A 13,103-nucleotide genomic window follows, 5' to 3' on the forward strand; every position below is an offset into this window, starting at 1 on the left:
CCTGAGGGGGCCTTGGGCTGCCTCATCCTGCTCCACCCCACATTCTTCCGAAGCCAATGAAGCTGCCCCCTAGATCTCTGTTGGCTCCAGCTCTGGCTCGTCCTGTCCAGATTCAGGCTCTGACAGGGGCATGACAGTTTACTTGTTTGTCTAAGTTGATAATTAGAACTGCAGAAAAAACAATTGCTACCAACCTGCCTTCCATGGAGGACCTGTATACTGCACGAGTCAAAAAGAGGGCTGTGAAAATATTTACACACCCCTCACATCCTGGACATAAACTGTTTCAACTCCTACCCTCAAAACGATGCTATAGAGCACTGCACACCAGAACAACTAGACATAAGGACAGTTTTTTCCCGAACGCCATCACTCTGCTAAACAAATAATTCCCTCAACAACTATCAAACTATTCACTAAGTCTGCATTACTATTAATCTTCGCATCGTTCCTATCACCTATCTCCTCCCATTTACGACTGCATGACTGTAACCTTATTGCTGTTATCCTTAAGATTTATATTGACTGTTTCCTAATATGATTTGATTGCTTATTTGTACCCTATGACTATCATTAAGGGTTGTACCTTATGATTCTTGATGAAGATATCTTTTCCTTTACGTACACTGAGATCATATGCACCAAAGACAAATTCCTTGTGTGTCCAATTACACTTGGCCAATAAAATTCTATTCTATTCTATTCTATTCTATTCTATTCTATTCTATTCTATTCTATTCTATTCTATTCTATTCTATTCTATTCTATTCTATTCTATTCTATTCTGGGGTATTGTTTACTGCTCGATTGTTGATCTGGTATAAGTCACCCTGAGCTACAAATACCGTATTTTTCGGAGTATAAAATGCTCCGGAGTATAAGACGCACCTTAGTTTTTGGGAGGAAAATAAGAAAAAAAATGTACCTTTGCCTACCAGCATCCATTGGTATTCATCTGGCTAGTCTCAGTGTGTGAGAGAGTTGAGGGCTGTTTGGAAACTGAAACAGTATTTGCTGTGTGAGCAACAAGGAAGGAGACAGCAAGGAGCCTGGGCATGGCTTTGGTCTGCAGCTCTAAGTCTGTGCTGAACTAGCCTAAACTAGTCTGCTGCTCAAAACTGAAACTGAAACTCCTCCCCTCTGCTTTGCTTTGGAAAACCTGCTTTTGGTATTGTATATTTACTTCATCTGTTATATTATATATAAAGAGAAGTTATTGAATCCTGCTGAATCTGTTACTTGTGTGTGCTTTCTGGAAGTGATTGCTGCTGCAAACTCTGAGTCCTTGCAGCAAATAGCAAACAGCCAGTCAGCTTCAGCACATTTTTGCAGCCTGATTCAGCACCAGCAGCTGATTGGCGGGTGGATTGGCCTCCCAGAATACCCCCAATCAGCTGTTCCAGACTGCAGGGATTGCCACAGACCATCATCGCCTCTCTGCCTCACGTTTTTGGCTATAGTCAGTGTATAAGACGCACCCAAATTTTCACCCTCTTTTAGGGGAGGAAAAAGTGTGTTTTATACTCTGAAAAATACGGGTATATTTTTCTATTGGATCTCTGAACTATACAAACGAGGTTTTAAATAATAATTTCCAGTAAAACAAGGCCTAAAAGTTATTGCTAAATTCTAAAAGTATCAAAAAAAAAAAACCCACCTTACAAACACACACACACACACACACACACACGTAAAATACTAGAGACTGATACTCAGACAATATTAAACATTTTGCCCCCACCCTTTTGGGAAAAATACTAAAAAATATAGCAGAAAATATTAATGATGCAGAACTTGTCAATTCCAGGTACAGATTTTTTTTCCCCCGTGATAGAAGAAAAATGGCAGAGAGAGGGCCATTTTCTTAGGTGTGGTGTGTTTGTTTTTAACCAAGGTGGCTACACTGTTATGTGCTGGAGTAATTGTAGGTAGGAATGAAAACGCCATTAAAATCACATAAAACCCAGGGCAGTGCACCGTAAAGTTGTCGTAATCCCAATGCTATACTTTTTGCCAAATGTCTCACTTTTTCCCTGAGTGTACACCTACTCTTCTCATCAACCATGTCAAAAGGTTTCTTGAATTGCTCACGTTCAAGCGTTTAATAGAATGGTTAGTAGCTACGTTGCCAAAAAGAAGGCTTAATTGCAAAACCATGCTAGGTAAAATTATTCCTGTATTTTTTTTAAAAAAGGTGGGGGAGTCATATTAGTTAAGGGGCACCTCTGAGGTTGGGAAAACTCAAAGTGAAGCTTTTTTAAAAAAAACCCTCATCCCCATTTTTTTTAAATCTATGTGTGTGGATAATATTTTACATTTTGTGTTTCAAAACTGGTGGACTGCTGGCAAAGTAAATCTAGGCTGGGATAGCTCTGCAATCCAAGGATCCAGCTAAATTGATTGCTTGTCTTCAGATATAGCTCTGGGTGTGAATGAAATTACAATTTCTATTTATCTTAAAACCCTCAGATCTTTCTTCTGATATTTTTCATAGTATGTCCTGGGACAACCATTTTTCTTCTTCTGTCCCCCTTCCTTGTGTGGAGGAAGTGGCTGAAGGCAGATTGTCAAGCGCAGGACATCAGGAATCAAGGTAGTTCCATGAATATAGGTTTATTGCATGCTAACACTCTCTACGAGAACCTGAACTACTAACGGTCAAAGCAAATTGGTGGTAGATAAGAGTCAATGGAATTAGATCTTTTGTGGGCTTGAAGGGACTTGAGACTGCTGACTCATTTGATCCCTCCCTTGGGCTCAGCCTGGTCCTCTACAGTGATTGTAGGAGATTTTGGTCATCTCCTACATCACCCATCCCTCCTCCTTGGCCCCTTCCTCTTCCATGGGTTCTTCTATGCTGTCTTGGCATCTGCTAATAAAGTCAAAGGAATTCAAGGTGGGCTGGAATTAGATCTCTTGTGGGCATGAAAGGACTCGAGACCGATGACACATTTGACCTCTCCCTCAGGCTCAGCCTGGTCCTCTACAGTGATCCTCCTTAAAGCTTTTCAGAATATATCTAGTATGAGCACTTCAGTCTGGTGGGACTCCTGCCTATAGATCGGCAACCATAAGCATACCACTCTGATCAGCTCATTGTGTCATTTCTGGTTCCTTGTGCCCAACAATCCTTGAGCAAGCGGTGAGGAATATAATTGCCCATACCTCTTCACAACCATTGCTATCTGCTAGATACCAGTCTTGGCTACAAGAGATTTGGTTGGCACAAAACATCATCAGCCTAAAGGGGTTGATTTGTTTGGCATGCTGCAATATAGCAGCTCACAAAAGAAAAACACAGCTTCGTTTTCACCAACAAATCATAACTGGAAATCATTATCCCTGCTTTGTTTTAAATGTAGATGATCCTTAGGGTCTGAAGCCAGAATCCTGGATTACTCCTAGCTTGTTTTTATTCTTCATCCATTTCTTCTGGGGAATTAGCTGAAGAAATCCAGAGAAAATGTCAAGAACAACGTAGGGCTTGCTTTGGATTTGCTACACAAACTGTTATCTTGCCATAAGGTTAAGCGAAAAGATAAGCCAGTGTGGTAGAAAGTTACTTCTCATATCCTGAGAAGTGACAGCAAAAGGGTCAGCTTGGAGAAAGGGGAAGAAAGCTTTGTAATTTGATGTGTTCCATTACAGAGCAATCGATCTACTTGTCATAGTTAGTAATGCATAGGCTCGACCATCTAGTGAAAACTATGTGATTGAGTAAACATGGACCAGATTTCAGCAGAAGACCAAGCAGGCTTAGGAGAAAATTGTATGACCTTGGATGAAAGGCTAATTTAGCCCTATTCTGCTAAATATTGCCCTATTCTGCTAAATAAATATATATATATTGTTCTCCCTTCCTTCTCCCCTGTGGGAGCTATTGGAGCCTCCATAAATTTTAACTCTATCGTTGACATGTTCCTCAGAAATTATGGCGGGAAACTTGAATTATCTTCACTCAGCAGACGCCTATTGCTGCTCATTCATCAGCTCTATGAAAACACTCATTTTAAGAGTCAAGTGTAAGATCAGGGGCCTCTCCCCAGGAGGAATTCCACCCAGATAGAAATGAAACAGAGTACACTTTAACCCCTTCATTTTTCCATTAATTCTCTGGTTAAATAGATCATTGAACAAGCTGACTAGTCCCCTCATGGTCTCCAAAAGGCCTTTACATATTTTATTGTACAAATATTGCAGCCATCAATTCTCCAGTCTGACTGGGAGGAGGGGAAATATTTCCATTAACTAAGCAGAAGAACTAAATGTTAGTTTTGCTATCCAACATCTAACATATTATTATGAGGTTATTTTGAGTGAGTGAGTGAGTGAGTGAGTGAGTGAGTGAGTGAGTAAGTGAGGGAGGGAGGAAGGAAGGAAGGAAGGAAGGAAGGAAGGAAGGAAGGAAGGAAGGAAGGAAGGAGAGAGGGAGGAAGAGTTGCTGTCACATTAATGTTTATTTGCATTAGAGGGGATACCACTAGTTGTCTTGAAGAGCTCTTGACAAAGGTGTTTCTGTCAGAGAATTCATGACTGGCAGAGACATGGTAACAAGGTCAGCCAATGAATAGGCATAGCAGCTAAGTCAGCCAATGAGGACTGTTTGGAAACTGAAACTGGAAGGAATCTGGGTGTGGCTCTGTATGAAACTCCAAGTCTGTGCAGAAGCTGCAAACTGGTCTGCAACTCTAAACTGAAACTGTTCTCTCCTCTGCCTGTGTTTTGCTACCACTTTGGAAGAACCACTCTTGGTATTGTACATATTACTTCATGTGTTATTATGTATATAAAGAGAAGTAAATGAATCCTGCTGAATCAGTTACCTGTGTGTGCTTTCTGGATTTGATTACTGTTGCAAACTCTGACAGTTTCCCCAACAGCTAAAGCCCAAGAAATTCAAATATGTTCCCACTGAACACCAGGATGGCTAGAAATAGATCAGTCTAAATATTTGCATTCTTGCAATTCACAAAAGAGTGTCAAAAGTAGTATTCTGTCTCCTGGTCATAACAATAAATAACCTCTCTTTTAAGCAGCAGCCAAGGTTGCTCAGTATATCCGCAAGCATGCGTGCATAACAAAAGTTCAGCAAACTATGAAGTTTTTCCTATCCTAACTTTGGGATAAATACAAAAGTGAAGATTCCTACTGTATTCTTGTCAAAAAGAAAAAGAAAAAAGAGCCAAGATAGGGGCTTCCACTGTTTGATTTTTGTCATGGTTCATTTTTGCTAACTACCTTCATAGATACCGCTGAAAGGTAAAGGTTTCCCTCGCACATATGTGCTAGTTGTTTCCGACTCTAGGAGGCAGTGCTCATCTCCGTTTCAAAGCCGAAGAGCCAGCGCTGTCCGAAAACAACTCCGTGGTCATGTGGCCGGCATGACTCAATGCCAAAGGCGCACAGAACGCTGTTATCTTCCCACTAAAGTGGTCCCTATTTTTCTACTTGCATTTTTTTATATGCTTTTGAACTGCTAGGTTGGCAGAAGCTGGGACAAGTAACGGGAGCTCACCCTGTTACATGGCACTAGGGATTCGAACCGCTGAACTGTCGACCTTTCAATTGACAAGCTCAGCATCTTAGCCACTGAGCCACCGTGTCCCTTACCTCTGAAAACCGAGTTGCAAAGAATGCCGTACCTGACATATTCCACTGATGCACATATCCAAGGACTTGGCATTGCAGCGGGTGCCATCCAGAACTTTGGGAGCAAGCTCGACAATCAAAGGTCTCCCCAATGCTTGACACTTCAAGGCACACGGAGAACTGGAGTCATCAAAGATGGGGATCCATTCATAAAAGTGTCCTTGGTACTTGACATCATTGTAGGCTGAGCATTGCTGGGCACGGAAGTCACCAGACTCTGCAGGGCAGTCCTGGAAAAAAAAAAAATGAGGAGGTTTTATTATTATTTTTTTCTAGTAAAAAATTACTATTTCCTCCACCACACTGCCATGAAACCCCACTTCCATTTTGAAGGCTACAGCCAGTGGCGAAATCCAAATTTTATTACTACCGGTTCTGAGGGCGTGGCTTGGTGGGCGTGGCTTGATGGGGGTGGCAGGGGAAGAATACTGCAAAATCCCCATTCCCTCCCCACTCCTGGGGGAAGGATATTGCAAAATCTCCATTCGGCCGAAGAGGTTGAAGAAAAAATGGTTTTAAAAGTTTTTTTTAAAAAAAGTTGGCCACGCCCACTCAGTCACATTAACCCCACCCAAGCCACGCCCACAGAACCAGTAGTAACAAATTTTACATCTCACCACTGGCCAGTGCTGTCTGAAGACGTCTCTGTGGTCATGTGGCCGGAACGCCAAAGGGGCACAGAACGCTGTTACCTTCCCACCAAAGGTGGTCCCAATTTTTCTACTTGCATTTTTTTACGCTTCTATGTATGGCCATGTTTTTCTCTAGATAGACGGAGATACAGATGTACATGGATATGTGCACACAAACAATTAATTGCTCGTATTTATAGGCTGCCAAGACCCTAAAATTACACATGGAAGCCAAATCATGTTGGCGAGAACGCAGCTGGCTTCCTCACACAGAAAAACATGCAATTTATGTGGAAATGGTCTAAACAAGTTTTTTTTTTCCCCCTTTCCAATGAATAGGACCCATAAGGATTATCTTAAACACTTCCATGTGCAAATCACAGCAGCAGAATGGAACAGAAATGGAAACACAAAACATGGGGGCTTAAGGAAGACTGAAAAATGTCACAATTTACAAGGAACAGCTTGTGCAGATTGTTGTCCTGGGAGACAGATAAAAATATCTCCAGGCAGATAGTAGTTTCTATTTTCAAACTAAGCAGGTGAACAGCACAGGTTAGGTCAATTTTTTATTATGGTCTCAGACGAAAACAAGAAATATACTCATAAGTGATCTGTCAGCACCTATAAAACAGTCTAGCTTACAAAACTGGTAAAGCAGAATTAAAACACGCTTATAAAATAGATTGATGGGGGCAAGTGAGTGGAATAAAAAGAGAAGCAATCTAAGACTAGGCTATAAATGAGATAATATGTAAAGTTACATAAAATACCCCTAGGTAGCAGGAATTTGAGCTGTCAAATTTTGACTGCTGCTAGGGCAAAATCCAGCCATGTGCACTGTAATAAATGATAGTTTATTATATGGTGGAGCTGAGGTGGCGCAGTGGTTCGAGTGCAGTACTGCAGACTACTTCTGCTGCCTGCTGGCTGCCTGCAACTTGGCAGTTCAAATCTCAGCAGGCTCAAGGTTGACTCAGCCTTCCATCCTTCTGAGGTCGGCAAAATGAGGACCCAGACTGTTGGGGGCAAATTTGCTGACTCTGTAAACCGTTTAGAGAGGGCTGCAAAGCGCTATAAAGCGGTATATAAGTATAAGTGCTATTGCTAGTTTGTCTAAATGTAGCAAAGTTCAATTAAAGGAGATAGGGAGGAGAAACTAATTTTGCAGAGACACTGAACCCAGCATAATAGCTGAGGCCGAGGGAAGCATTTCAGGCTGAAACAATTGTGCAATTTTGACTTAAACCACACTTACAAATAAATATACAGAATTGATAGTGCACTGCCATAACTTGGTTTGAGTGAAGCGACAAGTCATATGCATTTTTAAGTGTTGCATTCAGCAACGCAAAATGAGATTGAGCAGGACATATCTTATTTAAGAAAGAGGAAGCCATTGCAAATTATAGTTAAATATTCAAGATATTTCCCATCATGTGTTGGACTTAAGTCACCCGTGGGTGTGTTCCTCAAATTAATGACAGAAATTTGCTCTGTTATGTGGCTCGCGCACCAGAAAACTCCTCCAAGAAAGGGTGGAGAAAATTGGAACAATTCAAAGCATTAGGGGGGGGAAACTCTAGGTTTTTTCTTGCTGAAGTTGATTGTCACTTCTTGAATGCAAAGATAGCAGAGGTAGTCCTCATTTAGCAACCACAATTGGGACTGGCAACTCGGTTTGTTACATGAACTAGTTGTTAAGTGAAGCCATGACTGTACTTATGTTCCTACTTCGGCTTTCCTTTACTTTATAAACCTGCAGTGGTGTTCAATGCAAAGGCTGGTTGTAAAGTTACTTTTTCATCACTGTCATAACTTCAAAAGTTCCCTAAATCAGGGGTCAGCAACCTGCAGCTCTGGAGCTGCATGTGGCTCTTTTACCCCTCTGCTGCGCCTCCCTGTCACTCAAAATATGCGTCACAACTGCCAATGTGCAACACCCGCCGTCATGCGATTTATTGAGCTTTTCAACCCTCGGTAGGCCAACCATGGACAAATCCAAGGAAAGCAAAGTTTCAGAAGAAAACGGAACATTTAATTCAACTACATATGCTAATTTGTGGCTGCTCAAGAAATAGGCACGGGAAGGGTTTTGTGGCTCCCGGTGTTTTCTTTTCTGTGGGAAACGGGTCCAAATGGCTCTTTGAGTGTTTAAGGTTGCAGACCCCTGCCCTAAAGAAAATGACCGTTAAATGAGAATGAGCTGTATACAGCTGCGTCATGGGAAAATCAATTGGCTGAAACTTTCCTAAAACAGGAGAATTAGCTACGGGGTAAACAGGGGGTGCTATTCAGCAGGTTCTGACAGGTTCTGGAGAACCGGTAGCGGAAATTTTGAGTAGTTCGGAGAACCGGCAAATACCACCTCTGGCTGGCCCCAGAGTGGAGAGGGAATGGGGATTTTGCAGTATCTTTCCCCTGGAGTGGGGAGGGAATGGAGATTTTGCTGTTTCCTTCCCCTGCCGTGCCCACCAAGCCACGCCCACCAAGCCACACCACGCCCACAGAACCGGTAGTAAAAAAAATTGAATTCCACCACTGAGGGCAAATAATAACAAATAAAACTTCTACAACTTGGTTATGAGACCCACATTTTAACTTTATCTTTGGAAGCCTTCCAACGACTCCTTGCCACTATTCTATCACTTTAGTTGCTGTATCTGGTCTCCTGCCTAGTTTCCCGAATCGCTTGGATCAATTCTCATGGTTTGCAGGCTTAACCTGCTGCAGTGATGGCACAATCATTTTTTTTTCCCCTTCAAGCTTCAATCGATCACACATTCCTGATCCTGACTTTAGATTCCTTCTTTGGCACAGGCCCTGATTCTAAACTCTTGATTCTCTGCACATTTTGGCTTTTAGACTTTTCCATGGAAACACGCAGCAACAAAGGATGTTAACAGCCGACAGCAAAACATATCCCCAAGTAAGAAAATTGGGGGAAAGATGCGAGAGACAATCCACAGAGCCTCTAGGAAACAATTTTGCGTCGGATGACAAGATACTCCAGCCAGTTTATTTTACGAATCGCGCTTACAAAAAGCACGGAGATCGTTGCCAGATCTTGGACAAAAAACAAGAGTTTTGCTCCAGAAAGAGAAACTGTACGCAAAACACTCACTACGGATCTTACACAATGGGAAAAAGTAACCCAAACCAATTACATTGATAAAATGCAAACAAGAAAACATTAGAATACGTGTTTATGGGTCATGAAAGTTAGAGTATAGTAAAAAACAAAAATTGTGTAAATAATTGCTCATCAAAAGAAATGAGGAATCACCGTTTCCATCCTTGGCATGCTTATCTAACCCTTTCCCCTTCAAAGTGCCTGTTAAGAGATGTTACTTGGATGCTGTTGTGATCCACCAGCAGCCCGCAGAGCTAGCGGCGGAGTCGGACAGTGAGGAGGCTGGGGAGGACCAGTCCTGGAGTCAGGGGAAGGCCCAGACAAGGGCTGTGCATCAGAGGCAGAGATGGGGCCATGGCCATCTGGGAGTGATATGCGGACTCCGGAGCCTCCAGAGTCGGACAGCAGAGAGGCAGAGGAACAGGAGCAGCCTGTTCCTAGTGCACATATGCACAGAGCTGCCAGAAGGCAAGAGCAGCTAAAGCAGAAGGGACGACTCAGGAGTAAGGCCAGGAGATGATTGGCCCCTCCCATAAGGCTTAAAAGAGCAGCAAAGGCTCCTGGGCTCTTTGTAGGAAAGCAACGTTGCTAAATCTGTTTTCCAGTCAACGCCTCTTGTTTCTGAACTTCGTGGGGCTTTGCCAAGAAAGGCCTGTGGCTTGGTAGGCAGGGGAAGGATACTGCAAAATCTCCATTTCCACCCCACTCCAGGGGGAAAGATACTGTAAAATCTCCATTTCCACCCCACTCCAGGGGGAAAGATACTGCAAAATCTCCATTTCCACCCCACTCCAGGGGGAAAGATACTGTAAAATCTCCATTTCCACCCCATTCCAGGGGAAGGATACTGTAAAATCTCCACTCCCTCCCCACTCCAGGGGAAGGTTACTGCAAAAATCTCCATTCCCTCCCCACTCCAGGGGAAGGATACTGTAAAATCTCCATTCCCTCCCCACTCCAGGGGAAGGATACTGTAAAATCCCCATTCCCTCCCCACCCCACTAACTTGCTTTACAGCTCTGTGTGCAGAGCAACAAAAGAAGACCCAGCCAATCAGCTGGGACTCAGGAGGCAGAGAATAAATGGGGGCGGGGCCAGTCAGAGGTGGTATTTGCCGGTTCTCTGAACTACTCAAAATTTCTGCTACCGGTTCTCCAGAACCAGTCAGAACCGACCAGAACCGGCTGAATACCACCTCTGAATCTTTCCATCTTCCAGTTTTTTAAGAAAAAATTGGACATTTGTTTGCCCGGGGTGGTATAAGGATTCCTGCCTTAGGCACGAGGTGGGACTAAAACATCTCCAAGGTTTCTTTCAACCTATGTATCTATGTACAGTCATCCAACTCAAGTCTATGTAGGATTCTAAGTTTGAATCAATCCATTTAAATCAATCCATTTCAAATCTCCCTCAAATTTAAAAATTAATACTTCGCTACTAACTCAAAATTCGAACAGCTGTATTTTCCCCCATACTTTTACATTTAACTTCTGAACGTTTAATCTCACTATTAGGGAGAAAAATAAATATTCTGGGCTCTGATCCTCCCCGTTTCTCCCCTTCCTTTAGTTTAACAAAAGAAGGCAAGTTGCCAGAACTTTAAAGCTGTTTGATCTGGGGAAGCAAGAACAGTCAAACAGAATTAGAGATCCCACTTACATTATTGCTGCAGGTTTTGTATCGGATATTTCTGCCTTGACAGTTTCTGAAAGACAAGAAAAATAAGACTTGAGTGAAGTTATTATAAAGAAATCTCATTGAAAGACAGGGCTGTAAAATTATTATAATTGCTGCACCCACACACTACACATAGCTCATGTTTAATTGTGTTTAGAGGATGATGGGTTAACGTAACAGCCTCATGAAGGAAGTTAAATTTTCTCCTAATGATTTTACAGCTGTGGAACATCTCAACCTAACGTGAATTCTGAAACACCGTGGACCAGGGTGGATTTGATTTAAATCGAGTTGATTTAAATCACAATTTAAATCATGATTTAAATCCCTAGTAAAAAGGCTTGATTTAAATCAACTCGATTTAAATCATAATTTTTAAAGAGCAACTGTCATCTCTGCTACTCCTTTGACCCACTGTTGACTCACCGATAGTCCCAGTGTTGCAGAATATACAGCCTCATGCTACATAACTAAGCTCCATTTCATGCTGAATAAACTAAATTATTTATGTATCTTAAATAGAAAACTATCTTACGATAGATTTTTACCCCAAAAGTTTTTTATTAAAATAAATTCGATTTAAATCAAAAAAATCTTATTTTTTTTATTTTTTTTAAAAAAATCATTGATTTTTATCCACCTTGCTGTGGACAAAATTGTACAGGGCTCAACTAGAGCTAGCCTGTTAGATTAATAGAGAGGATTATTTATGAGCAAATATTCAACTTATACAATGCAGAGATCAAGGCTCTCTGCCAGCAAGATAGGAAACCCAAATGGGCAATGGATTGGGAGCCCATGAACAAGAAAGAAAAGGAGCAGGAAGAAAGGGTTAAATCACTCTAGATCTCTACCATTGAATGTAGCACTGAATGCCACAAAGATGATTAGGGGACTGGAGGCTAAAATAAATAAAGAATGGCTACTGGAATTGGGCATGTCTAGTTTAATAAAAAGAAGGACTGTGGGTGACATGGTAGCAGTGTTCCAATATCTCAGGGGCTGCCACAAAGAAGAGGGAGTCAAAGCACCTGAAGGCAGGACAAGAGGCAATGGATGGAAACTAAACAAGGAGAGAAGCAACCTAGAACTAAGGAGAAAATCCCTGACAGTGAGAACAATTAATCAGTGGAACAACTTGCCTCCAGAAGTTGTGAATGCTCCAACACTGGAAGTTTTTTAAAGAAGAGATTGGACAACCATTTTTCTGAAGTGGTGTTGGGATTCCTGCCTAAGCAGGGGGTTGGACTAGAAGACCCCCAAGCTCCCATCCAATTCTTTTATTCTGTTAATTTGCTACAAAGGATTTATATGCTTCTTCCGAAGCCGCTCTCCTTGCTTGTTGCCTGTCTCTGAAACTTTGGCAAACTGCACACTGAACTATCCAGTTGTTTCGTGCAAGGACCATTTCCCTTCCATCTGTTTTCTTTACACTATGGATCTTCAGGAGGTTTACTATGCATCACTTGTTTTCCTTCCAGCTCTGCATCCTGCTTCTTACAGAATTCCTCTCTTTTTTTGGAAGATCCCTTCCAACTCTGTTTTTTCTGTTATACCTTCTGCAAACCCAAGGATCCACCTACCTATAGGTAGATTTCCCTATCCTAGCCCTTGGTATCCTACTTGGATAACCTACTAAAAGTAAAGTAGGTTACTTTGGTCCCAAGTAGGTTACTTTGGTAACCTACTTGGGACACGGTGACTCAGTGGCTAAGACGCTGAGCTTGTCGATCGAAAGCTCGGCAGTTCAGCAGTTCGAATCCCTAGGGCCGCGTAACGGGGTGAGCTCCCATGACTTGTCCCAGCTTCTGCCAACCTAGCAGTTCGAAAGCACATAAAAAAATGCAAGTAGAAAAATAGGGACCACCTTTGGTGGGAAGTTAACAGCTTTCCGTGCACCTTTGGCGTTGAGTCATGCCAGCCTTATGACCACGAAGACGTCTTCAGACAGCGCTGGCTCTTCGGCTTTGAAACGGAGATGAGCACCACCCCCTAGAGTTGGGAACGGCTAG

At 42.3% G+C, this 13,103-nt stretch overlaps 1 protein-coding gene across 5 annotated transcripts in view; it reads right to left on the reverse strand.

Moving 5' to 3' along the window:
• ADAMTSL3 (ADAMTS like 3) overlaps positions 1-13,103 on the reverse strand; it is a 174,940-nt gene that overhangs the window by 88,883 nt on the left and 72,954 nt on the right. For all 5 annotated transcript variants that reach the window (XR_015729807.1, XM_087878204.1, XM_087878203.1 and 2 more), the window contains 2 exons: positions 11,074-11,119; positions 5,643-5,879 (listed from right to left, as the gene is read on the reverse strand). Coding sequence is in view for 4 of the 5 variants with exons in the window: in XM_087878204.1 (XP_087734330.1) it covers positions 5,643-5,879; positions 11,074-11,119 (283 nt within the window). In the remaining variant the exon portion in view is untranslated. The remainder of the gene's footprint in view (positions 1-5,642; positions 5,880-11,073; positions 11,120-13,103) is intronic.

This window comes from Pantherophis guttatus, chromosome 13 (assembly GCF_059756535.1).
Source record: "Pantherophis guttatus breed Tessera chromosome 13, ASM5975653v1, whole genome shotgun sequence".
Taxonomy (NCBI): Eukaryota; Metazoa; Chordata; class Lepidosauria; order Squamata; family Colubridae; genus Pantherophis; species Pantherophis guttatus.